The 25,515-nt window shown below is 39.2% G+C and overlaps 3 protein-coding genes across 3 annotated transcripts; all 3 read right to left on the reverse strand.

Moving 5' to 3' along the window:
* Nucleotides 1-4,456: 4,456 nt before the first annotated feature.
* LOC104432400 (leucine-rich repeat receptor-like protein kinase PXC2) lies at nucleotides 4,457-9,244 on the reverse strand. The gene is given in 3 exon segments (XM_010044891.3): nucleotides 4,457-6,297; nucleotides 6,797-7,580; nucleotides 7,583-9,244. Coding segments are annotated over 3 exon segments (2,886 nt in total). The 5' UTR covers nucleotides 8,238-9,244; the 3' UTR covers nucleotides 4,457-4,850.
* A 2,398-nt stretch (nucleotides 9,245-11,642) lies between these two features.
* LOC104432393 (vacuolar-sorting receptor 1) lies at nucleotides 11,643-18,447 on the reverse strand. The gene is made up of 12 exons (XM_010044884.3): nucleotides 17,848-18,447; nucleotides 16,510-17,202; nucleotides 15,364-15,452; nucleotides 15,091-15,160; nucleotides 14,932-15,015; nucleotides 13,975-14,051; nucleotides 13,782-13,863; nucleotides 13,540-13,622; nucleotides 13,374-13,440; nucleotides 12,750-12,878; nucleotides 12,338-12,444; nucleotides 11,643-12,230 (listed from the first exon to the last, which is right to left on the reverse strand). The coding sequence occupies exons 1-12, from the start codon at nucleotides 18,158-18,160 to the stop codon at nucleotides 12,126-12,128; spliced, it is 1,899 nt and encodes a 632-aa protein (XP_010043186.2). The 5' UTR covers nucleotides 18,161-18,447; the 3' UTR covers nucleotides 11,643-12,125.
* Nucleotides 18,448-21,553: 3,106 nt separating this feature from the next.
* Nucleotides 21,554-22,372, reverse strand: LOC120288876 (non-specific lipid-transfer protein 1-like). Its single transcript, XM_039303081.1, has 2 exons — nucleotides 21,915-22,372; nucleotides 21,554-21,743 (listed from the first exon to the last, which is right to left on the reverse strand). The coding sequence occupies exons 1-2, from the start codon at nucleotides 22,253-22,255 to the stop codon at nucleotides 21,734-21,736; spliced, it is 351 nt and encodes a 116-aa protein (XP_039159015.1). The 5' UTR covers nucleotides 22,256-22,372; the 3' UTR covers nucleotides 21,554-21,733.
* Nucleotides 22,373-25,515: the final 3,143 nt, after the last annotated feature.

Genomic DNA, 25,515 nt, shown 5'->3' on the forward strand with positions numbered 1-25,515 from the left:
TTCATAAAAAACTTGTCAGTATTCAAAAGTTAATTATGGCCAAAATTTTCCAAAATATTCTTGACAATTGATCTTTAAATCAATAACATATTAGTATAATAAATCACATTTTCCAAAATGTAGTTACATCACATATTAGGATAAGAAATGAATAATGTTTTAAAAAAAACGCAATGATTTTCTTATATGAGAAATTCAATTTTAGAAAAATTAAATTCATCCTTGATTGAGTCACTTCTCCACATGTTCATGAGACAAGGTGTTATAGCTTCAAAAGACTCTGTTGTCTTCATCTAAAATTGAAGTTCGAACTCAACGATTCTCCAATAAACCCATTAGTCGAGGCTTAAATATTCAATTTGGGCCTACTGAGTTTGAAATCTTTTGAAAGTATAGGGTCAAGTTCTCACTCTCCGTGACCATATTTAGTGCCAAAGAATGAGATTTATTTGGCTTTATACGAAGCAAACCGCATTGGTTTACCACAAGTAAGAAATAAACACAGATTTTGTGATTATGGAACTTGAAGGACAATCAAGACTCGAATATTCATGTAAATTGAAGGGAAAATTCAGTTTAGTCCAAGATCATTAAGCCAGCCCTTTAATTTTTAGTTTTCCTTTTTTGAAGTCTTTACCTAGATTTTTTTTTTTTTTGGTCATAAAGTCTTTACCTAGAATGATTGACAAAATTCATGTGCTTTATCCCTTGATATGGTGTATATTATGCATAGCTTTATGAAAAATCCAATGGGTATAATTTTACCGTGAAGAAATGCTGCTGGTAAGATTGGGCCTTGCCCAAAAAAATTCGTAAGATTTAGGGTTTTTCTTTTTGCCAAAAACTATAATTCAATTGATGAAGATTAAACATTATTTTTCGATTGACTAAAGACATGCGCTTTGCAAAAGCTGAGTGGAGAAAGACCGAGAACTCTCAAATCTTTCATATCATTATAACAAGACTTCGGCCCAGTTGTTGATAATGTCAATAAATATTTGAGTATTATAACGATAAAATTGAATATGTTTGATGACAATAATTATTTTTAACTTGAAGCATTCAATTGAGTCAAAAATCACTTGATTTATCTAAGTCAGGGCTACTTAATTCATTCAATAGAATAGACATTTAACAGAACTGATACTTAATAATTAGCTATCATCAAACAACGCTATATTTTCATTTCAGCACTTAAGATTCAGCATTCAATTTTTAGCGTCACTAAATAGGCCGTAATCTGGCGATTTCTTTGCTTATAAAAGCTATCTTGAATGGAGGAAAATACTATCATTTTTTAAGGGGAAAATTACCCAAAATGTCACAAACCTTTTATAATTGTGTCAATATAATCATAATTTTTTTATTGCTAATTTAGTCCTAAAATTTTTGCATTTGTTTCAATTTAGTTTATTTGGCCAATTTTGACCGATTGGTGCTGACATGGACGCCAACCGTCTGATTGGCGATAACCGTTTTTAATAATATTTTTTCAAATTTATTTTAATTTATTTTCCTCATTCCTCCTTCTTCCTTGTTACTTTGGTTGGACTAGCTAGAGGTGAGTTCTCGCTAGCCATGGCAAGGCCCAACCTTGCCAACCATTAGTGAGCTTGAGCCCACCATCGCCGGGTGAGGCCTCAAAAAAGAGAAGAAAAAAATAAGTTATTATCAAAAAAATTTCCACGTTAGCGTTTTCTAGATAGCTGGCGCTGCCTAGCATCCACGTTAACATCAGTCGGCCAAAATTAATTAGATAAACATAATTGATTAAAAGAAAATTTTAAGATTGGATTAGAACAATTGCAATAGGTTTATAATTTTTTTTTTTTGATAATTTTCCCATTTTCTAAGGATAATAGCCACCAAAAAAACAAACAAAAAAACAAGTTAAACCAAACTATGCCTACTATAACAAGTTTAACCAAAACTTTTTTTTTTTACACCAAAATCTTGAACATATTTACTCCAAACTTGTCGTGCTCTTGTGACATTTACCAAAAAAAAAGTGTAACACAAAAAATAGAAACTTAGACCTACGCCACACATTTATCTTCTATTAAGATTTTTTTTTTCCTTCCTCTTTCGTCTTCATTGTCGCCGCCATCCTTACCATTGCCATTGCCACCATTCTCACCATAGTCAAATCAAGGAATGAAACAAAGGAAAATAAAAAGGAAAAAGAAAAAGAGAAAAAGAAAATATATTATGAGTTCATGTCAAAACCATTTTCTTTCCGTTATCTATGTAGATAGCCACAAAAGATTTTTAGTGGCATTCGTTCACGAAATTTTGACAGAAGTCAATGTATTACACATTTATAAATTTGAGATTTTTTTTGTCACTGAAAAGGGTTTTGAATAAATGTGTCGTAGATGTATACGGTATTACAAAAAAATTCGAATAAATTTGTCACACTAAATATAATTTAAGATCTATTATGGCCTTTTTTCCTTTATATAAATATTAAATCATGCCTTTTTTCTGCACGGCTGATCAATAAGGGCCGACTACCATCGTGTCGAGCTGCTTCGATGTTCCCACGAAACAGGAATTGCCGTCGACGAGGCTGCTTCGATGTTCCTCCTTTGCATAAAAAAAATTAATAAATAAATACAAAAATCAATAGATTAAAAAAAAAGGGGAGAAAATGAGAAACCATGTTCCCTCCTGTGCACTGAGCTTTATGGGCAGACAGAATGAGCGTCATGAATCCCCAACAGTCGCATGATTTGGGGTTGTCCGACCCCATCATTCTGTCCTCCCAATGTTAAAAAAGTGTAAGAGAAAAGCCAACAATCTGGTGCTTGCTTTATCAAATTCCCCTCATTCCAAGATGCCCTTTTTCCATTGCATGCATCGCTTTAGCCACACTCTCCTATCATTATCCTTCCACTAAAGGCTAGCACTCCCCTCCCTCATATCATGATTGACCACGACTTCACTGACCTTTTCCCCATTCTCACTCTCTTTTTCTATTCTCCTGTTGATCTTTTCTTTTCTTTTTCGATTTCGTCAAAAAGGGGGAAAATTCAATTCGCAAAACTCTTGTTCTAGGTAGTTTCGATGGTACTTCATAGCCTGTGCAAACATGGGGAATGCATGCCTGAATCAACTGGGGACAAATTCGACATGCGCATCATCTCATCAATCCCAGGTTCATTGTGTTTTGCTTGTCGGATTGTGATTCATCGACAATCCTACCGGTGTGTCATGGGGGTCATTATTTTATTCAGGCCGATTCATGTTTGTTGTACTTCTTTTGGTGTCTCAGTAACTTGCTTAGCGTGGCCACAAAGGCACAAGATTAACTATATAAACTACAATTGGCCTCATTCGCTAGAGCTGAGTAGAAAATGGGATTGATCATTGAAAAGAAAGATGGAGACATGAAAAGTTCCCACTGCAAGACATGATGTGATTGTTAGGCACTAATTAATGCCACTCACTGCTTTTGAGCACCTCATGTGATGCTCTCTCATGGTGTCCAAAGCACTTCAAATTGCTCCTGCAAAAGTGTAAATTTTAAAAAAGAAGGGGAAAAGGTAAAGCAAAGCACTTGATTCTTAGGTCCCCCTTGTGTCCAACACCATGTTTTCTCCACAATAAATTTAAAAACAAAAATCTTCAAATTCCAAGTATTCATTATTATACTCCATCAAGTTATTATTATTTTTTTTTTAAAAATTGGAGTGGGGGTGTTTGCTTGCGATGCAGTCAATGCTTCATGCCATGTAAGCGTTTGGAGTGCTTTGGTTCTGCATAATTGCACTCACTAGCCAAAATGAAAGTCCATGATTCTTTTCCTGAGAAAGTTGACCATAGATATAAACTACACTGATGGGAGTTTGACTTTGGCGTCAATGGAGTCCTGTGGGTGAGCTGACACAGTTTCTTTCATGATGACACCATCAGAAAAGCGCATAAAAGAGCAAAGAGGGGAGAAAGAAGAAATTTCATGAAGAGATCTCGGAAGATTTCCAACTTTTGTAATAGTGATATGACTTATAAATCATGACCAAATGGAGTGTGATGCTACCTTCTTTAGAAAGCTCAAAATGTTAGCGAATTGCCTCAATTACATATATTTTGCACGTCGCAAATGTCGTGTGTTTTCTCAAAACAAGTAAAATTCGTTTCCTACTTAATTTCAAATGTATAAGTGAAATACACTTCTGATTTTGCAAATGAAATATTATGTAACATGTTTATACAGTAGAACTTCAGAGATAATTATGGTGACTCCATCTTCATCAGAGCGGCATCAAAACTAACAAGGAAGCTCCTTCATTTCAAAACCTGCACTGAGTTCACTTGTTGTCTGGAAAGTTTGATATCGAGCACTGTTCAGTGAATACACAGGTCGAGCAATTTAACCAATCCAAATCCTCCTCTCCCATTGCGATTCTTTCATTTTTGTTCTATATCTTGGAAAAAATGCACATCGAAATCAATCTTGAGTTTTAATGGCAAATTTATTGGACAATAGTAAGCAGAGTGTCGCAAAGAAAGCTGAAAATTACTCTAAATAGACTAGTCCGCACTCTGCAGATACTATTCAACATGGACAATCAATATCCTGTACCATATAACTTGATGCTCATATGTGGACAACAGTATAATCCAAAACCAAGAAAAAGCACCAAATGGAAGAGATTCAGGCTGTCTTTATGTGAAAAGTAAAGTTGATATGGAGGACATAACATTTGGACTCTTGTAATATCACGCCAGTGAAAAAGGACTCCACAAAATAGAGTTGTCAAGATCTTTTCAGATCAAGCAACCTGGGTTCCTCTGCAATGGCAAACTCTAGACCCGTATCGCTCTTGAATTTAAACAAAACTATAAGGTCACTGTATTTCCTCTTGACCTTCCGAGGGGCACTGGATCAACTCCAAAATGTTGACGACTTCACTCATTTCTGGCCGGTTAGAGGGCACCTGAGATGCACATATTAGACCAAGCTTTATGACCGGGATCGCCTCCTCAGGTGGAAAACTACCTCCGAGACTCCCATCGATGCATTTCTCCACCTTGTTTTCCTCTAACGCGCCCCTCACCATGTCACATAGCACCACCACATCATCCTCCATGTACTCCACTGGCCTCCTCCCAGTTATTACCTCCAGAACCAAAATTCCAAACCCGTAGACATCGCATTTCTCTGTTATTTTTACCGTTCGGCATGCAAATTCCGGAGCCATGTAGCCAAGTGCACTCTGGATTTTGCTGCTTAAGATACAACGGTCTAGCATTGGCAACAATCTCGCCAGGCCAAAATCGCCTACCTTCGCCTCTCCTGAGCCGTCCAATAGAACATTTGTTGACTTCAGATTGTAATGAACCACACCCATTTGATGCAAATACGATAATCCTTTAGCCATTCCGAGTATTATGTTAAATCTCTGCCTCCAAGTTAGGCTGTTTCTCTCATCTGCATCATGAAGATGCTTATACAAGCTCCCGCTGGGAACGAATTCATAAATTAGAAGCTGCAATGATGATGTCCAATAGTATCCTTCTAGCTTTACGAGATTAGGGTGCCAGATCTTTCCAAGTGTCTTGACCTCCCTCTCAAAGTCATCTTGGGACTTCATCAAACCAGAGGCTGTTAGCTTCTTGATTGCCACTGATCGCCCATCACGTAGGACTGTGCGATAAACAACTCCGAAACCACCACGACCCAGCTCTGAGTCTTTGTTGAGCAACGCATGGGCCCCAGTGAAAAAATTAGCGTCTCCAGAAAACATGACTAGTTTCCCATAATTTGGGTCGGCAGTTGGCGAACAGCTGAAATCTTCACCTCCAGATAGTGTGAGTGCTGGAGCAGAATGAGCCATGGAAGACCGGACATGAATATTCAGAAGAGTTATGGTCATCACTCCGATGGCAATAAAAGCTGCAGCCCCGATGGCAATAAGGGAAGATATGCTGAGTATAATACGCTTGTGCTGGTGATCTGAAGAGGATGCAGCACCTGCTGGATTGGAAGAATTAGGGTTTAGGACAATGGGTTTTGGATGGACCGAGGGACAGGAATCATTGACAACAGAGCCGCAAAGAGATGGGTTGCCAGAGACGGATGCCAGAGGAATGGTGTTGAAGAACCCGCCGACAGGGAGCTCGCCTTCCAGATGGTTGTGTGAGATATTGAAATAGACCAGGTGCGAAAGATTTGCCAGCTCCTTGGGTAAGCTTCCAGAGAGATTGTTCAAGGAAAGGTCCACGTGCTCGAGATTAGTGAGGTTTGCCATGGCAGGAGGGACTGGGCCAGTCAGGTTATTCTGTGACAGGATCCTGCACAATATGAAAATGTGACATAATGAGAGATTTTCCAAGATCATACAATCTTTTGCATTCTTGGTTGACAGAAGGTGCAACACAAAAGTAAGAAATAAGAATTATTGATAATAGACATGTCATGTCATAAATTAATTTATGGAAAGCAAGATATGATCGTCATCCATCATCTGAAAAGAACAAACAAGCCTCATATTCCAAATTTAGACCATCAATGTGCTTCTCACTCTATTCATACTGCCAAGACATATAAGTTATGCTTTTATTGACAGAGCAATTTGGCCAGTCTCCAGGTAGAAAAACTGCCTTTAAAGTTTGAAGATGTGACATGAAAGTACATAGGATTTCCATTTGTAGTTTGTACCATATAAACCTCGATAAAATATACAGAGACCCAAATTAACTTAGGTCATCCGAGCTGAACTTTAGACCACAATACTATTGCATCGTATGTGAAGCAAGCAACAGAGATTAAAGCAGCAGATACAGGACTCACAGTGATGTCAAATTCGAGCATGCCCCAATTTGAGTTGGAATATTTCCACTTAGGAAGTTTTTGTCCAGCTTTAAATCCTTGAGCGAGATTGCTACTCCAATTTCAGGAGGAATGCTTCCATTCAGCCGATTGTTGCTCAAATCAAGAAACTGAGTGTACTTTAATACACCTATGCTGGCTGGGATGGAACCGAAGAACAAGTTCCTCGACATATTCAGTGACTCCACACTACCAAGAACACCGAGGTTGGCTGGAATTTCACCAGAAAGAGAATTTGAAGATATGTCCATGACCTGCAGATTGTTATACAACGTTGTAGCTGGAAGTGAAGTATATTCCACGCTTTCATCTACTCCATTTCCTGAAAGTGAGACGCCTCTAGTGTCCAGCTTAAAAGGAAAACCGCCCGTTAACAAATTCTGGCTAACATCTAGAACCGAAAGGTTCTTGCAGTTAGATATCGAGTCCGGTAAGCTTCCAGTGAGAAGGTTTGTGGACAGATTTAGTTTCTTAAGTGACTGGATATTTCCAATTGATGGTGGGATTGAACCAGAAAGTTCGTTTCTCGAGAGATCTAAATTCTTGAGGTTTCTTAATTCCCCAATCCAATCTGGAATCTCCCCTGTAAGTAAATTTCCATGTACATCAAGAGAACTGCATAGACCCAGTCGTTGCATTGATTCTGGAAGGCTCCCAGAGAACAAATTGTCGCTCAGATCAAGAGAGCGTAAAAGCAAATTTCCTCCAATATCCCTGGGAATTTGCCCGGTGAACCGGTTTCTCGTAGGTTCACCACCCTAACATCATATAAGTTCTGAATTCCTTCAGGGATCTCTGCCTCCAGTAAATTTTCAGAAAGATCAAGCGATTGAAGCCCCCTTGAAAACCACATTCCTGGAGGCAACTTCCCAGATAGCTGATTGGAGGAGAAGTTAACAGCAACCAGTGTCGAGCAATAGCTTAAGGAATCAGGGATCCGCCCCATGAGACTATTTTTAGCAAATGAAACTACTCTTAGCGAGCCACATTGCTGAAACATCTCATCTGGGATTGATCCCGTGAAGTTGTTCTCGCTCAAGTCTAGGACCTGCAAGGTCCCAATGTGCGTGAGACTAGTGTTGATAGGGCCACTGAAGTTGTTCTTGGAAAGTGAGAGAACCTGGAGGAATTGCAATCTTAAAAGGCCACGGCCTATGTGCCCGGAAAGAGAAAATCCATCAAGAGCCACCTCGGTGACTCGTTTAGACCTCGGATCGCATTTGATCCCAACCCAGTCACAAGGATATTCGGCATCTTCATTCCATGTAGAAAGCTTATCTTTAGGATCGTGAAGCCCGGCTTTGAACACAATCAACCCCAAAACGTCGTCATTGAAAATTGCGTCTAGAGATTGCGTGAAAACCGGAGCAAAGAGAAGTAGAAGAAACACTCTGAACACCATTCTTAGCTCAGTGCATAGAGATGAGAATATGATTTGTAGGTCTTGAAAGAAAGGATTTTGATAACAGTTTCTTCAAGGAAGGGAAGCACTAGGACTATGGTTCATGAGGGTAGCGAAAAAGATCAATGAAATCAAAGGAAGCTCAAAATGCACTCGAGCAACAATCAAAGAAAACAGATGACTGAAGAAGCAGTATTGTATACTTTTAAAGGTGACAGGGCAGAAGCAACAAAACCCCGGAGAACAGAGCAACCGAGGATTAACGACCAACTCACCACCAATGAGGAGGAAGTGCAGTACCTTCACAATCTCAAAGCAAGAATGGCAAGCTAAGAAGATACCAACATGATGCGTTGGAAGGCTCAGCACGAAATATTCCCACTCCTTTCCCCTCAAAAAAAGCAACTTTCCTTCATGTACTGCTGTCTAACATGAGGAAAAGTTGACAGCAATACTCACAGGAGGAGACCCAACAAAAAAAGAAGCACCAGCAGCTACTACTTCAACAGAAGGAAGACCCCCACCAACCACCATACAAGGCTAATCATCAGCAAAAACAACCCATCAGCAAGCAAGCAGGGACCCCAGGTCCGAGAAAAGCTTGCTCTCAAGCTTCACAGCCCTTCAAGAATGCTTCCAGCATTGTCAAAGAACATAAGCAAAGATTCCGAAGCAGAAAAGGGACGAAGAAACAACTGGGTTTTTGGCTTCTTGGTGATATCGGTGGCTCCTGAACAGGAGAGAAGTTTAAAAAGGAGCAAGCTTTCTTCTTTTTTCCTCGTTTTAAATTGATGGGTATGGAGGAAATGGGCAGAAACCGGGAGAGTTTCGGAGCGGAGATCGCCGGGAAGGGCGGGCGTGAGGCTCCGGGGTGGTCGAATTTTCTTTGGAAGGGCCTGTCAAATTCCGGGCGCCATTAAATGAAGAGAGAGAGAGAGAGTCTGGAGAGTGGTGCTGGCAAAAAAAAACCACAGAAGAGAGAGAGAGAGAGAGGAGTCAAGCTCAGAAAAGAAGTGGAAGGAAAAGCAGTGCATTTAAAGCGTTCGAACGGCGAGACAGAGAGCACTCCCGGCTTTTTCCATGAGTTTTCTTCTGTACTGTGCTGCTATTAATGATTAGGATTTCTCTAATTTCTTCTCCATCTGGTTCTGTTTTTTTGCTTGTCCCGGTCTCACCCGACGTGGCAATCAGCAAGGGATTGCTTCGCCGTGTTTAACCCTAACATGGAATCGTCAAACTTACTCCTGCTTTACTTGCTAAATACCCAAAAGAGGAAGAAAGGAGAAACATTCGTATTTTCAATATACAGCTTCGTTCGTATTATTGTATAATCAATGTGTTGGGAATCTAGACATTTTGAGTATGGTTACTAAGTATTTTAAGAGCACTCGTTAACAAGACCCATTTGCATTTAGTAATTCTAGACAAAATTAAACTCGCATATGGGAGTGACGACAATTTCAGCATGGTGCAGCCGAAACATAGGGCAAAAAGAGAGGGAGAAATCGGGAGTTGTGGTTTGCTCATACTTTTGATCAAATTTATTAAAAATCATGAGACAAGCGGAGTCTATACACTGGCATTTATATTGTTTCTATATAAGATAAGTGTACTAAAAATCTTAAAATTGGTCACAAAAATGTAATCGACTCCTAAAACATTCAAAAATAAAACTCATTAATAATGTCAAATCGAGTCATAAAACTTTCAAAATATTCAATTAATTGAAGAATTTGATTGAACTAATTTGATAAATTTTAGGAATTGATTGAAATAATTTGACAAATTTTAAGATTTAATTATATTTTTGAAAATTTTAGAACTTAATTGTACTTTCTTAATAAATTATAATACTTCTGATGTGCTCATCTCCTTTTAAATTTTATTAGCGTTGAATTTTCACTTCACTTTGTGTAATAGGCATTTTATATTGGCGGCGAATCTTATATAAATTCTATTATAAAAACACATCTCAATCTAAAAGGGTAAAAAAAATTCGCATTCTTCCATCACTTGTTTTTCTTTTTTCTTTTTTTGGTCGGACTTCCATCACTTGTTATGTTGTAAAAAGTTTGAGTGGGCAAAATTTGGAAAAATATATACATTAGAAATCCATCTCATCATGCCCGTATCCCACAAATTTCCTCAACGTCGTTTATCATTATTTTTTCCAACGGTCGTGTCCATCCAATACCTTGTACAATAAGTCTGTCCCAGAACCCTCATCATTGACGACAGACAGAATCATTCCGTCCAAACGCCATTAATTCCATCTCCTAACTTCACCCGCACGTCTGTTTCGGCCAAACCACGACGACTTCCAGTCTTCCCCGGCTTGAAGCAAACGATCCCCCAGCGGCGACGGCACTGCGGAACGCGACGACCGAAGGAGGGCCGAGCCGCGGCGGAGTTCCCTCCCCAAGGCGGAAAAGACGACAGGACACTACTGCAGCGTAATGACACGGGGCTTTTTTAAAATGCCAAGCGAAACGACAGTCAAAAGGGGGAAGAGAATCCGAGTCCTGCAGTCCCTCCGATTTTGTTCCCATTTTCCTGGCCTTCTTTTTCAAAGGCCCGTTTTGGCCCGTAGCCGTGGAAAAGCTTTGCCTTTTTTGACGTTTTACTCGTGGGCTCGTTGTCTCCTCCAATTGACCTCTTTTTTAAGAGAATAATCTAATGAATGGACGACTGGAAGAAACAAGATTAGCACATTTACCCACCATTGCCATCGACGTACGGGACCTTGACATGCATTTTTTTATGCAGTTTTCTTGGGGGTTGCTGTGGCTACGGTGTGGATCTGGCACGACGGGCGGGGGCGGGGGTATATCCTCGGTTCTGGCTATAGAACATAAATGCGCATTTTAATAGATTATTTCAATTAGTACTTCGAGGATCAAGATTGATTATTGGGAGAGCTCATTGATTAGCCCGTTAGATCGATGTTATGCACGTTCACTGAAGTTGTATCGTGTGAGAATTGAACTTGAGAGCACGTACTTTTTCAAGTGGAAGTGTCTAAATGTGGATCATTTTGCAATATTGTTGCAAACTCGGCCTAAAGAGCACGGGCGCCTAACGACCGGGTTAGTTTAAGTGAGGTATGTGCGTCCTAAGAGACCGTATTATGGTCAGGTCATTTCTGTCAAAAAAACAAAAAAACAGATGAATACAGACATTGTGTCTTCACTTCCAAACGTGATCAGAGAAACCTTAAGTTCCAAGCTGACATCGGGAAATGCCGGACCGAGAGCAAACTGGAAGTCCGATCTGGAATTTGGCTTCTCCAAGAAGAAGATGAGAGGAAAGGAGACGACCTAGTATCTTCATTTGAGACGATGCTTATCAGCCACACGACAACGGACGACCAAGACTGCTCCGACAATTGAAGCCATCGAAAGAGCATGCGAAAATTGGCACATAGGAATCCATTTCTCGTTGGGTGAAGAACATTACAGGTAACGAATGTCTACTTCTCGTCCCTAATACATGAAACCTATCTAGAGAACGCGACATAATTAAGCCTACCACAACAAGCACGGACATAAGTCAAACGAATCATGCTCCCCAGGAAACCCAATGAGAGAAGGGACAGGATCGACGTATCACAAGCGAGACCATTATTTTGCTAATTAGACTAAGGATGATTTGTGGTATCGCTTGAATCTGTGTAAAGCCAGATAAAGGTTAAGACATTTACAAAACAGTAACTCTCTTCTAATTAAACGGTCACATGATGACCGAAAAGCAGCCTCGGCGCATAGCACAGGGTCGATCAGACGGCAAGACCACTAGCGCTTGATTTCACGCGAAGAGGGTCTGGAATTAGGCGATGATGAGTGACTTCATAGTTTTCTTCCTCTCACGCTACACAGATGTCTGCCGCTTTCAGACGCTCCCACGGGAGGCATGAGTATGACTAGGTATCTCGCCCTGATTATCCAGCGGCATGTACTGAGCCATGATCGCCCTTATCTCAGAATCCATGTACCTCTGCACAGAAGTTCGACGAATATCGGAACGTCACAATGTTGTTAATGGACAGTAATAGGTACATAGCAGAAAGGTAATCATCCACCGGTTTTTGAATAAAATCATACCCTGATTCTGTACTTGTAAACTGCATAGCCCGCCACTCCGGCAGCAGCCAAACCCAAAATGATAGTCCAGATGAAGCCCCAGCTATACTCAGTACGAGTATTCTTATCTGCATTTGAGCATCGTAAAATTAGAAGAGGACACAGAAAATGCAGAGCCACAGAGCAAATCGACATTAAATTTTTCCTGTTCTGGAGATTACATGCTCCTATATTTCAACACAACCTGAGAAGCACTGGCCTGTTTTATTTCCTTAAGTGCAACTAACAGGTAACTCGTAAATAAACAGAAAGTAGTAATAAAAAAATTCTCAGTTGCAGGTATATCTACTAGTTGATGGTCTAAAATATTGTTCCCATTCATCACAAGGTTCAAGCTTGAACTGCAAACGAACAGGGGTCCAAGGGTACTCACTGATACACATGTCATGTTCCTGCATGTATAATAAACCGCCGCTGCAGCTGCACTCATAACTACCCCAGACGTTCTTGCATTTACATTCCGGGCACTGGCATGCCAGTTTCTCTTTGCACTCGTCCACATCTAAAATGATTGTGACAAATAAGAAAATGTACAGATGATCTCCGGAGAATGAGGTGCTGTGACCAAATAAATGACATTTGACAAAACAGGAGCTAGACATAAGCAGAAAATCCTAACTTCAAAATAATTGCAATATTTTTCTTTTCTTTTCTTTTCTTTTCTTGGTAATGAAAGAATTCTGCACTTTTTACTTCCCACTAAAAGACCTCCACAGTGAACCGAAGAGGGAACCTTAGATCCTCTTCGCATATTCAAGACATGATAGGAGGTATCCACTTAAAAGTCAGAATCTCAATGGTCACGGCGAAGACACCATTCCCAATTGACTATCATTGAAGCTTAAACCAAAAGTCCACGAAAATATGAAAGAAATCACTGACAGGCAGAAAGATTAGATATATTTCATGCCATGCAAAACTCAGAAAGATCCTTTCTTAACTTAGAATAAATAAACTCCTATTGTTCAGATGAGTGCAAGGCAACAAGATTCAGTACCATCGCAAGAGTTGACTCCATCTCCCCGAAATCCATGAGGACATTTGCAGCCTTTTGTGTGATCATCCTATCAAATAAGTAGTGGAAATCATCATTAAACCAACCCTAGCAACAGCACAACAAATCTTAACAGCATTAGGAAAAAGAAGACAAAATTTGAACTCACAATGCAAGCAGAGTATGTCTTGCCATTTCGCGACTCCTTCCAGCATCCCCCGTTGTTGATTTCACAGCGCAATGCTCCAGAAGCTGACAAGCAAAGTATCAGAAAGGAAATTATGCAAACGGAACATAGCATCAAAAATTAAATTCCACAATCTTATACTTCCATAAAGAAATGATGACGTTGAATAAATGTATTTACAGTTATGAGTGCTTAAAACAGATCCACAACCAAAGCACGTTTACCTTCACAGTGAGTATAACCATCACCAACAAACTTCACATTTTGCACTGTAGGGCATTCACATACTCTTCCCCGGAATGTATCCTGCATAAGTGGCACGTATCAGAGACATGTGAACCACATGATTCAGAAACAATCTAACCAAATTAAGAAGATTTTTTTATAGAATACACCAACAAAAGCTAGAAAAGATACCCTGCATGCAGAAATATTAGCAGTCTCGTCCTGCCAGCAGCCACCATAGTTCTCCAAACACTCATTTGTCTCAATTTCTGTAAAAATTAATGCATGAAAAGATATTTCATATTATCTCTGCAAGACTCAATTCTCTACAATCACTTGAACATAATTAACTAAAGCAATAAACTGCTATGAAACTTATTGCTTAAACGAATTAGGAATAGACAATTCTAAAGGAACAAATATGCACTTAATTTGTTTTAATACTAAAAATTTTGCAGAGAGTGACATTAACTTCTTTCAAGCAAAATGGTAGTTCTTACAATGTCTTGGGAAAGGAAGGAAGAAAAGATAGTTAATATAACAACTTTTCTATTTGTAAAAGTTCTTTTCCAATGGCATAAGTTGTTACTTGTTATTACAACATGATTCAAGTTTTTGTTTCCTAAGCCACATCAATAATTTATTATGCAGAAATTATTTTGAGACATGTAAGAACATGAACTTAATAATGTTATTTTCCAAAAAACAAGGGACCAATGCTAAACATGTATGTATTAAAAGAGTTTGAAACCTTCTTTGTATCATCCAAAGCTTTAAAAAACGTTGCAATAAGCCATTCAAAATCAGGAGGGAAAAAAAAAGGAATTTTTCCAAAGAAGAAATATTCAGCTTAAAGGATGGAGAAGAAATGGAAGAAGACACAAAACTGAAAGAGAGAATGAGGTAAAAGACACTTCCTCAGCGTAGTCAATGTCTAGAAAATTAAAGTTTCCACCTAGTGACCTCTCTAAAAATGCTATAATGCTCTCTACTCATGAAATAAAGCTGCCAAAGAATAAAATGATGTCTACGTAGATGAATTTCAGAAACAAAAGATTAGTCACTATAGGAATAGGGCGTGGCCTTTGGCATGTTTTAAACAGTAAAGTATATTCAAAAGCCTCATTTAAGAAGGCAGTTGAAGAGCACCTTGACTAAGACAGATGGCTGGTTCAGTGGTCTCCTGGAAACCAGAGCAGATGGCCTTCAAGACCGCTATTCTGTCTAACTTACCTGAAACATGAAAACAGACCATTAATAACTCAAGATCCAGAAGTCCTACTACATTGTCAATCAGTGGCTTATTACCTCGATACTGTCCATTATTTATGACAAGAGTCGGCAAAATAGTTACATCTCCACGAGCACCCTTGCCAATCTGGCATAATTGGAACAAATACAAAAATTAGATACAACAATATGAAGAGACTACTGAGGAAGGAGCTGTCTATTGTTCATGATAGAAGTTGGCAAAATTATTACATCTCCACGAGCACCTTGGCCTATTTGGCATAATCACATATGAATACAATAAAGAATCGAAGTAACACACAGTCAACTTAGAGAAAAGGTAATAATTACCTGTGCTTCTTGTTCAGCTTTAAGAACTGGATTGTTCTCGTCAGCATCAGGGTTGCCTATGCATTCATCTATCTTCTTGAGATCGACACCTTAACATAATAGAAGATAAAAATATCATAACTAAAAATTTCTTTTCAATAGGGAAGGAAAGATACAACCAACTTGAGAACAGAACTTCTTTATAAGGTAGAAGTCGGAACCTTGAGCGCTGAGTAACCTTTTTGGCTCAAATACGTTACATAGTCCCAATAGAGTATACAAAGAAAAGCAAATAGTATGGCTTACCAAAAAGGAAACTAATAAAGTGTCCTTCAAGAAAAAAGAAGATTGAAAGAAGGGTAATGAAAATTGGACGAGAAAAGGACAATAAAATGAGACTTGCCAGTATGGTAGCCAAAAAGCATCATCTAAAGATGCAAAAAATGAACCAGACAGATAGAGAGGAGGATTCAGACGGATGAGAAGTGAGTCAGACCTCCATTACCACGAACATGAAGCTTAATGGTATTACAGTCATGAAACTTTATTTAAACAAGAAAATATAGAAAATAACGAAACAGATGTTGGACATACACAACAATGTCTTAGCTGCATTGTCCAAGAGTGCAACCACAATCATCACACTTTTCCTAATTTCCCACTCTTAGATCAATTAATAATTAACAAAATATACTAAACTGAATAAAGCACCTTTTAAGCCATTAGGCTCACAGTCTATTCGTTACAAACGCCTTTGGATATGTGGGAGGTAGGAAGTTCAATTAAGCTATTTATGTTCTATTTCCTGTATTCTTCCAGGAAATTCTCATAGAAGCTTGTTAAGAGATACTATACTTCACCAAAATCAAGATCACCAATTAAAAAGGCAATATATTTTTAGAAGATACAGTAGCTAGTCAGATTGGCCCTGTCTATCATGAAAGAGATTCAGCAGGTAGTACATGGTTCACCCTAAGGAACCAGTTTAATATCTCTACAACAAAAAACATGCAACAATATCACATTTAATTCTGAATTAACTCAGAAATCAAGAATATCGAAATCAAGAATATCTTTTCAATGCTTTACATAACTGTAAAGTCAAAGGAAATCCTAACAAGTGCATGCATCAGTACCAAATGACATCTAAGAATAAGTAAATCTTACCAAGAGACTTTATAACTTGCTCTGCACATTCCTTTGTGTACTTTTTCTCTTTCATTGGGCAACGGATCGAAAAGTCAGCCACATAGTCCCACCAAAGCCATGGCTTTCCACTTTCGTTTGCCACTTTGAAGAAACAAGCTTGGCGTAAATTCTGTACTACAACATCCTTTCCATCATATCCTCGGCTAAAATCTTGCTCAGGATCAGGAGCACAGTATCTCCCATGATTGATGCACTGTGACTTGCACTGTTTGCTCAAAAGAAAGGCTTCTGGGCAGAACCAAGTTATATAGTGAGGGGTGAACTGAGTATACCCTTTCTGCTCAAGAATTTGCGCTGCTCCTTTAAAGTTCTTAACAAAGTCAATCTGACCGTCGCATTTTGGCCCGCACTCATCATTGCTATTTGTCCAGAATTCATACTCAACCCGCTCATCAGGATGAGGAAGAGCCTCAGTCCAATCGAGATTGAGGTTAACCATATTACCACCAGACAAAGCTTTCTTTATGCTATCACCCAAGTTTTTGCGGATAAGGGCCGATGGAATAGTGATTTTCTCAAGATAATCAGCATCAGCTTTCTGTTCTTCAGGAACGTCCATGGTGATCAACGGTTCTTCTCTATCATCTGCAACAAGAATGGCAGCTGCTCCACCATTCTGGGCATTCCACGCCTTCAACGTGAAGTAGCAATCTGCCAAATTAGCAAATTCACATGTCAATTGGTATTTCGGAAGCAGGGGAAATTGGAAAACAATCTTCACATTCCTATCTGCGGGAGCGCACATTAAGTACTGCCGTAGCATCAATCTCAGGAATGACAAAATACACTCCTAGAATCCATTTAATAAAACCCCAGTAAGGACATTAGAGGGAAAATACTCCCGGAAGACTTCGGAGTAATTAAATGCCAAAACTTTCCAGGATTACGTTTTAGTCTCTAATAAATGACCGGCTTCAACAGTAGAGAATTTTATACTAAAACGATTAAATTCCCTAATGATCGAAGCATGCATGTCTAAATTTTCGGGATATCCCGCAACGAGACACGGAACAATCGGTCACTTCAACCAGCCCCAAACAAGAGATGCAATCGATCTATCAATCGCACGAAAAGAACCAACCGACCAATCGATTGCAAATTACGAATTCCAAGCAACAAAAGAGTATTGTATTGCCATCGAAACTCAAATTGCACACTAACGAAGCTCAAAAACCTCAAATTGAAGCCCAAAAAGTCCTAAATCGATGCCAAGCAAATACGACAAACGCAACAACAAGCTTCAGGCCCAGCGACAAAACATAACCAGCGACACTCGAGACCCCGCGCGGAACTCACCTCCCCGATCGGCGAGGACGAAGACCGGCAACCCGCCGGGCTTCGTCTTGAAGCTGAGGTCGAACTCGCGGAACTCCTTGCACGCGTGCTGGTTCGCCGACGGGTACACCACGGTGCCGACGAGCGTGCCCCCGTACTGCGGGACGCCGAAGTTCCCGATGGCGCACTCGTGCGCGCCCTTCATCGAGTTCGGGCTCGTCACCTTCAGGCTGTTCTTCTGCACCACGAACCGCCCCTCGCAGCCGCCCCACAGCAGCAGCAGCCACACGGCGACGGCCAGCCGCACCAGCCCTAGCCGCTCCTCCACTCTCATCCTGGCGGCGACGGCGGGAGGGAGGGAGAGCGCGTCTCTCGAGATCGGACGGAGGGGAGGCGGGACGGGACGGGCCGGGAAACGGACTTCCCCCGGATCCTCACGGCGGCGGACGGCGGGCGGACGGCGGCGGACGGCGGAGATCGGAGGGGGAGCCGCGGAGGAGAGCGATGGGGAAAAGCTCGTGGGAGAGCGTGAGATGTAGGTGGAGGAGGAGGAGATGGAAAATTGGAAGAGACGTGCTGCAACGACTTGCCGTAGCGGGGCTAGAAGAAAAGTACGCCGAAGCCGTTATTCAACGAGGAGGAGAGGGCGGGTCGGTGCGCGAGATATTCGGAAGCACTTTTTATCTCGCGAGATGATACGAGACGGGGGCGGGGAGGATCTTTCATGTGGGCTTTGCATGAGATCCACGTGTTTGGTTTCGCCATCACGCGCCTCCGCAGGCGTCTGCGTCTGCGGGTCGGGTCGCGTGCCCGCTTCCCAAAAAACATTAAAAAAAAAATGGGATTTTTTTAAATTTTTTTAAAAATATTTTTGTTCAAATTATGGGGGAATTTAAAGGAAACTGGTTTTGTTACGGAATTGAATCGATCCTTGTATTTAATTTGATGACTTTGATGACTTAGCAATTAAGTATGGTATGCCTTCTCTCCGAAGTATTGAATCGAGTCTCGTGTTTCCCTTCTCTTATCATCGAGATTGATGGGAAGATCTTTTCATCCATTAATTTTTTTTTTTAATGATTGACGGAACATTGAGGTTATGAATTAAAAAATTAATATCATAAAAAACTCAAAATTTATACATTTGTGATAAATTTATCTCAAATTATTTTTTGGACCAATACTAATGTTAAATCTACTTGAAACTAATAGGGATATTCATGTAAATTTATTATGTTAATCGAGTTGTTGTCATATATCATCTAGTCCAATAGTTTCACAATAAAATTTTGACAAAAAATAATAGAGGAAGAATATGTCATGAATTTACTAATGTGGCGTTTTTTGAAGACTTAAAATTAATTTGGAGATAAATTTGTCATAAATTTATTAATTAAAGATTTTGTTACTTCAAAAATTACTTTATGATGTATTTGTGATACTATATTATTTTGGATTTTTTCGCAACATTAACTCTAAAATAAAATAATGAAAATACTAAATTAACTCTCCAATGATGTTTTCGCTTTATTCCCCGGGAAGCAATGGGAAGTGGCCAAACAGGTCGGTCGCAGTCATGTCACTCTCTTACACGTTAGGACACGAAATCGTTATTTATTTTCCGAAAGCTCTCTTACACGTTAAGCCTCGTACTTTATAAATCGTTACAATTTGTCATCTCGAAAGCTCCAAATTATTTACCGATCAAAAAATAAAAGTTGCAAATTATTTTTAACGGTCGCTCTCGACATATATTTTTCCGCTGGAAAGAGCGGTGGGTATGTGATTCTTAATAAGTTGCCCGCTAATAAATTCTTTTTTTATGGACGAAAATGCCCTCAAATGCGATGCGTCATTGCAACTTGCGGTGCAAGTTTACCAAAAACTGTTATTTTCAACGGTCGCTCTCAACATATATTTTCCGCCGGAAAGAGGATTGTATGTGATTTATAAGCTGTCAACTTCAATGTAATATGTTCTTTTCTTGTGGACGAAAATGGCCTCGAATGTGATGTTTCATTGCAACGTAAAGAATCGCATGGACCACCCATTTTGATGGAGAAATTTTGGTTATGGAAACCAGTCCATAGGACCTAAGACCCCGCCCTCCAACCTAGGAACTCAAGCCCCATGAGTCGGACCTGGCGTTTGGACTTGAGACCTCGAAGCCTGAATTCAGGATCACGGACCTTAAATGGGGACCTTGCCATCGGACTCGGATCTCCAATGACTTACTTCTAAGGCCATGGCACTTTAGACTCAACAACTAGGTGCTTGAACATAAAGGCATTGAGGGCTGGACCCGAGACCTTGACATTTATATGAGGTACACTAGAGGTTGGATCCAAGAACTAGGGGTTGGATAAGGGATTTTGGGGGCTAGACAAAGTACGGTCCGGAGCGGACACTTGAACTTAAGTACTCAAAATTGGGTATGGTCTTGTCCAACCCAAAGGTTTGGGTCCAAGAGCCGAGGTCCTAGATGAGGGTGCAAGGTCCAACTTTGTGGTGTTAGGATTTCTTAGAATTTAGAATACTTAATGATACTTAAATTACTGAAAATAACTTTTTCTTTGGCAAATATATATAACTAAAGTATGTAGTGACTGTTTTCATTGCAATGTGACCCCCACAAATTGACAAAATTTAGTAAACAATTTTAAAATCGGGAAAATGTGGTTGTTTTAGATGAACAAAACCTACATAATTCCAAATTTTAACATCTTGTCAAGTGTAAAAGTATTACATTAATTATAGAAATTTTAATTCTACAATAGTCTTCACTTCTCGCCATGACAATCGGTGTGCATTCACACTATAAAGGGTATATTACTCTTAATAAGTATAAAAAAAAAAAAAAATTACAAAGTTCAGTTCGGAATTTTGTAAATATTGTTCTTGAATTTTTTATATGAGCCTAGATAATTATTTGGGCTAGAGAAATACTTTTTCTTGGAGGCTCTTCATTATAATTATATAATTTTGTAATGCTAAGCAAAGAAATTTTCCATAAAAATACTCCATTAATGTTGGCTTCAACCGTATCTACATAATATTTTTGAAGAATGGCGAAAAAAAAGTAATAACGTCAGGAAAAAAAAAAAGACAATCTCTTACAAAAAAAAAGTAATACGAAGAAAGAGATAATAGAATGGAATTGTCAATACATTTAAAGTAAGATTTAAGAAAATACAATACTAAATGAGTACATTAGTGGAATTCACTCAAGTAAATTGACATGGATCTCGATGGAACTTTGAGAAACAAAGTTCTAATTTGAAAATAAAGATGGGATCACTTTCATTATAAGAGATTAAATCTCGATGGAACTTTGAAAAACAAAGTTCTAGTTTGAAAATAAAGACGGGATCACTTTCATTATAAGAGATCAACAATTTCTTTTGGGGGATAATTCACTTTTAATTGGTTTTATCCCCATATTTACACATACTACATCATATCAAACAATTCATGATTTGATATGCTAATCTTAATTTAACTCCGTATCCTAGAGTTGTTTTTTCTATGAGGTGTCCGCGTCAAGCGTATAAATCCGTGAAAGTAGTAGGGTATAGGTCGAGTTGGTCGATATGAATCGGTATCTCTTTTCTCTCTCTCTCCCTCGTCTGGATCTTGGTCCTATTGGGCAATTTAATGCATGTGATCACTGAGGTTGACCAGCATACGCAAAATAACACTGAAGAATAGATGAAGAGAGAACTCGAGGTATGAAAAACATACGCATTATCGCATTGCAATGGTTGACAATGTTATTTCACCAAGACAAATACAAGAAAAAGGACATGAGAAACAGCATCGATTCGGAGAGACTCGCGCAGGTGGAGCTCCTTTGCGGGTCCAGAAGAACCCTTCTTTTATTTCCCCATCCTCGGCCACGAAATCACATTCATTTCACCCTGCAACAGAAGAAAAATCATTCGTGTGCTTTGGACAGTGCAGGAGAAAGGAAGTCGTGTATGGCTCAATGCTCGTCATTAGGGAAACCAGTACGTGCGTTTCGTGGATGGTTGCGTTCGAAGATTTAAAGAGGAGCCAAACTCGGATGAAAGATGGTGGTAACGGAGTACCTGCTGCAGTCGGTGGAGGGGCTGATCTTGTAAGGGACGCGGACCCCGCATTTGCCTGGGAGCGCAGACACGAGGCCACGGTTGAGGCCCCGGATGTTGCCGGCGGCGGACTGTACGCACCGGCAGGTGGTCCGGCGGTCATGAGTGGTCCTGGCAGCATTATTGAGCGACCTGATGCCGCTGCAGCAAGCTGAGGGGATCTTTCCGCCGTCCCTCAGGTACCCGAGGCATGGGGCCACCCAGCTCTTCACCTGGCCACAGGTGATGGCTGACTCGGTGAGGGGCATGGCCACCACGAGACCGACCACCAGAGCCAAGCACACCAGCTTGAGGCTCACCATGTCGGGGCGGGGGTAGATGGCGCAAGTGGTGATGCAGTGCAGTGTGCTTGAGAAGTGACGAGAGCGAGAGAGATGAGTACACGAGCGCTGGCTGTGCTTGAGGGTCGGCTCTTATAGGCAAATGCCGTGATGCCTTGAGGGTGTGAAATGAAGAAACGAGGGGCTGCGCTGCATGGGGAGGAGGTATGGGGGTTGGTTGGTGGTTGGGGCCCAAATTAATGCCATCGAAAGAAATGACATTTGGGAGCTATTTGATCTTCCAGATGGACACAAAACCATTTGTGTAAAGTGGGTCTTTAAAACAAAATTGAAAGAAAATGGTGAAGTTGACAAATACAAAGCACGTTTGGTAGTCAAGGGATACAAGCAGCAATATGGAATTTGACTATACAGAAGTTTTTTCTCCAGTTGCGAGACATGACACGATTAGATTGGTGGTTGCATTGGCGGTACGGAATTCTTGGCCTATTTTCCAACTAGATGTTAAATTGGCATTCTTGCATGGATACTTGGAGGAACATGTATTTGTTGAGCAACCTCCTGGTTATGTCAAGATTGGAAATAAGCATAAATTTTATAGATTGAAGAAAGCTCTTTATGGGTTAAAACAAGCTCCTCGGGCTTGGTATAGTCGTATTGAAACTTATTTTCTTAAAGTTGGTTTTTCAAAATGTCCTTATGAACATACGCTTTCAAGATTGGAGATAAAGCGAAAATGCTTATTGTCTACTTGTATGTTGATGATCTTATATTTACTAGAAGTTGTGATGGCATATTTGAAGAATTCAATAGATTTATGATGAATGAGTTTAAAATGTCTGATCTTGGTATGATGCATTACTTTATTGGCATAGAAGTGGTACAATCGGATGATGGGATCTTTATTTCTCAAAAGAAATATGTGAGAGAAATTTTGGATAGGTTTTAGATGAAGGATTATAATCCTATAAACACTCCAGTTGAGTTTGGCTTAAAGTTATATAAAGATCATGAAGAGAGGAATGCTTTTTTTTTTGGTAAAGATGAAGAGAGGAAGGTTGACAGCACACTTTCTAAATAAATTGTGGGCAGTTTGATGTATCTGTTTGATGTATCTAACTGCAACAAGACTAGACATAATGTATTATGTGAGTTTAATCAGTAGACATATGGAGAATCCTACAAAAATGCATTTGTTAGCTATCAAGAGAATCCTTCGTTACTTGCAAGAAACTAGAGGCTTTAAGCTATTTTACAAGAAAGGTGAAAAGTCTAATTTGTTGGGATCTACTAACAGTGACTATGTAGGAGATCAAGATGATAGGAGGAGCACTTCAGGTTATACTTTTATGTTTGGGACAGGTGCTATTTCGTGGTCATCCAAGAAAAAATCAATTGTCACATTGTCAAATACAGAAGTTGAATTTGTTGCTGCAACAGTTAGTGCTTGTCAAGTTATTTGGCTAAGAAGAATTCTTGAGAAGCTGCAATTTAAACAACCAGGAGCTACTAAAATTTTTTGTGACAACAACTCAGCAATCAAACTCTCCAAGAATCCTGTGCTACATGGAAGAAGCAAGCACATTAATGTGAAGTTTTATTTCTTGAAAAATCTTAGCAATGATGGAACAATTGATCTAATCTATTGTAGGAGTGAAGATCAAGTTGCTGATATATTCACTAAGGCTCTCAAGATGGAGTCATTTGTGAAGCTGAGAAGGTTATTAAGTGTTTGCACATTGAAAACGGTCAAGGCTTTAAACTGAATGTTAGTAAACATCAGTTTAAGGGAGGGATTATTGAAATAATAGTTATTTCGTTTTGCACGTTTTGCTGATTTGGTTTTTCAGTTATTAGAGTTAGTGGAGTCATGTGTGTTAGTTGTCCTAGTTTTTAGGTGTTGGTAGAGTAAGTGTTTTATGCAGAACATGGGTAGTTATGGGTCCTATTTTAGTGGTGTCTTTACATTATGTATTTTGTGTTTTATAAAAGACTTGGTGTTCTGTACAAAAGATGAAGTTTCAGCCTCATCTCTCATCCCTTAAGCAATTTAACAACCTCGACATTTATATTAGGTACAATAGAGGTTGCATCCAAGAATCGGGGGCTGGATAAGGGATCTTGGGGGCTAAACAAAGTACGGTCCGGAGCGGACACTTGAACTTAAGTGCTCAGAATTAGGTATGGTCCTTTCCAACCCAAAGGTTTGGGTTCAAGAGCTGAGGTCCTAGACGAGGGTGCAAGGTCCAACTTTGTGGTGTCGGGATTTCTTAAAATTTAGAATAGTTAATGATACTTAAATTACTAAAAATAACTTTTTATTTGGCAAATATATAACTAAAGTCTGTAGTAACTGTTTTCATTGCAATGTGACCCCCACAAATTGACAAAATTTAGTAAACAATTTTAAAATCGGGAAAATGCGGTTGTTTTAGATAAACAAAACCAACAAAATTCCAAATTTTAACATCTTGTCAAGTGTAATAATATTACATTAATTATAAAAATTTTTAATTCTGCAATAGTCTTCACTACTCGCCACGACAGTCGGTGTGCATTCACACTATAAAGGGTATATTACTCTTAATAAGTATTAAAAAAAATTACAAAGTTCAGTTCGAAATTTTGTAAATATTGTTCTTGAATTTTTATATGAGCCTAGATAATTGTTTGGGATAGAGAAATACTTTTCTTGGTGGCTCTTCATTATAATTATATAATTTTGTAATGCTAAGCAAAGTACTTTTCCACAAAAATACTCAATTAATGTTGGCTTCAACCGTATCTAGATAATATTTTTGAAGAATGGCGAAAAAAAGTTATAACGTCAGAAAAAAGACAATCTCTTATGGAAAAAGTAATACGAAGAAAGAGATAATAAAATGGAATTGTCAATACGTTTAAAGTAAGATTTAAGAAAATACAATGCTAAATGAGTACATTAGTGGAATTCGCTCAAGTAAATCGACATGGATCTCGATGGAACTTTGAAAAACAAAGTTCTAGTTTGAAAATAAAGATGGGATCACTTTCATTATAAGAGATTAATAATTTTTTGGGGGTAATTCACTTTTAATTGATTTTATCCCCATATTTACACATACTGCATCATATCAAACAATCCATGATTTGATATGCTAATCTTAATTTAACTCCGTATCCTAGAGTTGTTTTTTCTATGAGGTGTCCGCGTCAAGCGTATAAAATGACTTAACGCAAGTAGGTTTTAAACAACGACAGATGTACAATTCTTAACTTTAGCACGTAGGTTCATTCCATGA

Source organism: Eucalyptus grandis, chromosome 1 (assembly GCF_016545825.1).
Source record: "Eucalyptus grandis isolate ANBG69807.140 chromosome 1, ASM1654582v1, whole genome shotgun sequence".
NCBI classification, from domain to species: Eukaryota; Viridiplantae; Streptophyta; class Magnoliopsida; order Myrtales; family Myrtaceae; genus Eucalyptus; species Eucalyptus grandis.

Coding starts and splice junctions, on each gene's coding strand:
- LOC120288876 (XM_039303081.1), bottom strand. CDS start 22,255: ATGGTGAGCCTCAAGCTGGTGTGCTTGGCTCTGGTGGTCGGTCTCGTG.
- LOC104432393 (XM_010044884.3), bottom strand. CDS start 18,160: ATGAGAGTGGAGGAGCGGCTAGGGCTGGTGCGGCTGGCCGTCGCCGTG. Junction 12,879..13,373: donor TGGAGTCAACTCTTGCGATG/GTACTGAATCTT, acceptor CAATCATTTTAG/ATGTGGACGAGTGCAAAGAG. Junction 12,231..12,337: donor TTTACAAGTACAGAATCAGG/GTATGATTTTAT, acceptor ACTTCTGTGCAG/AGGTACATGGATTCTGAGAT.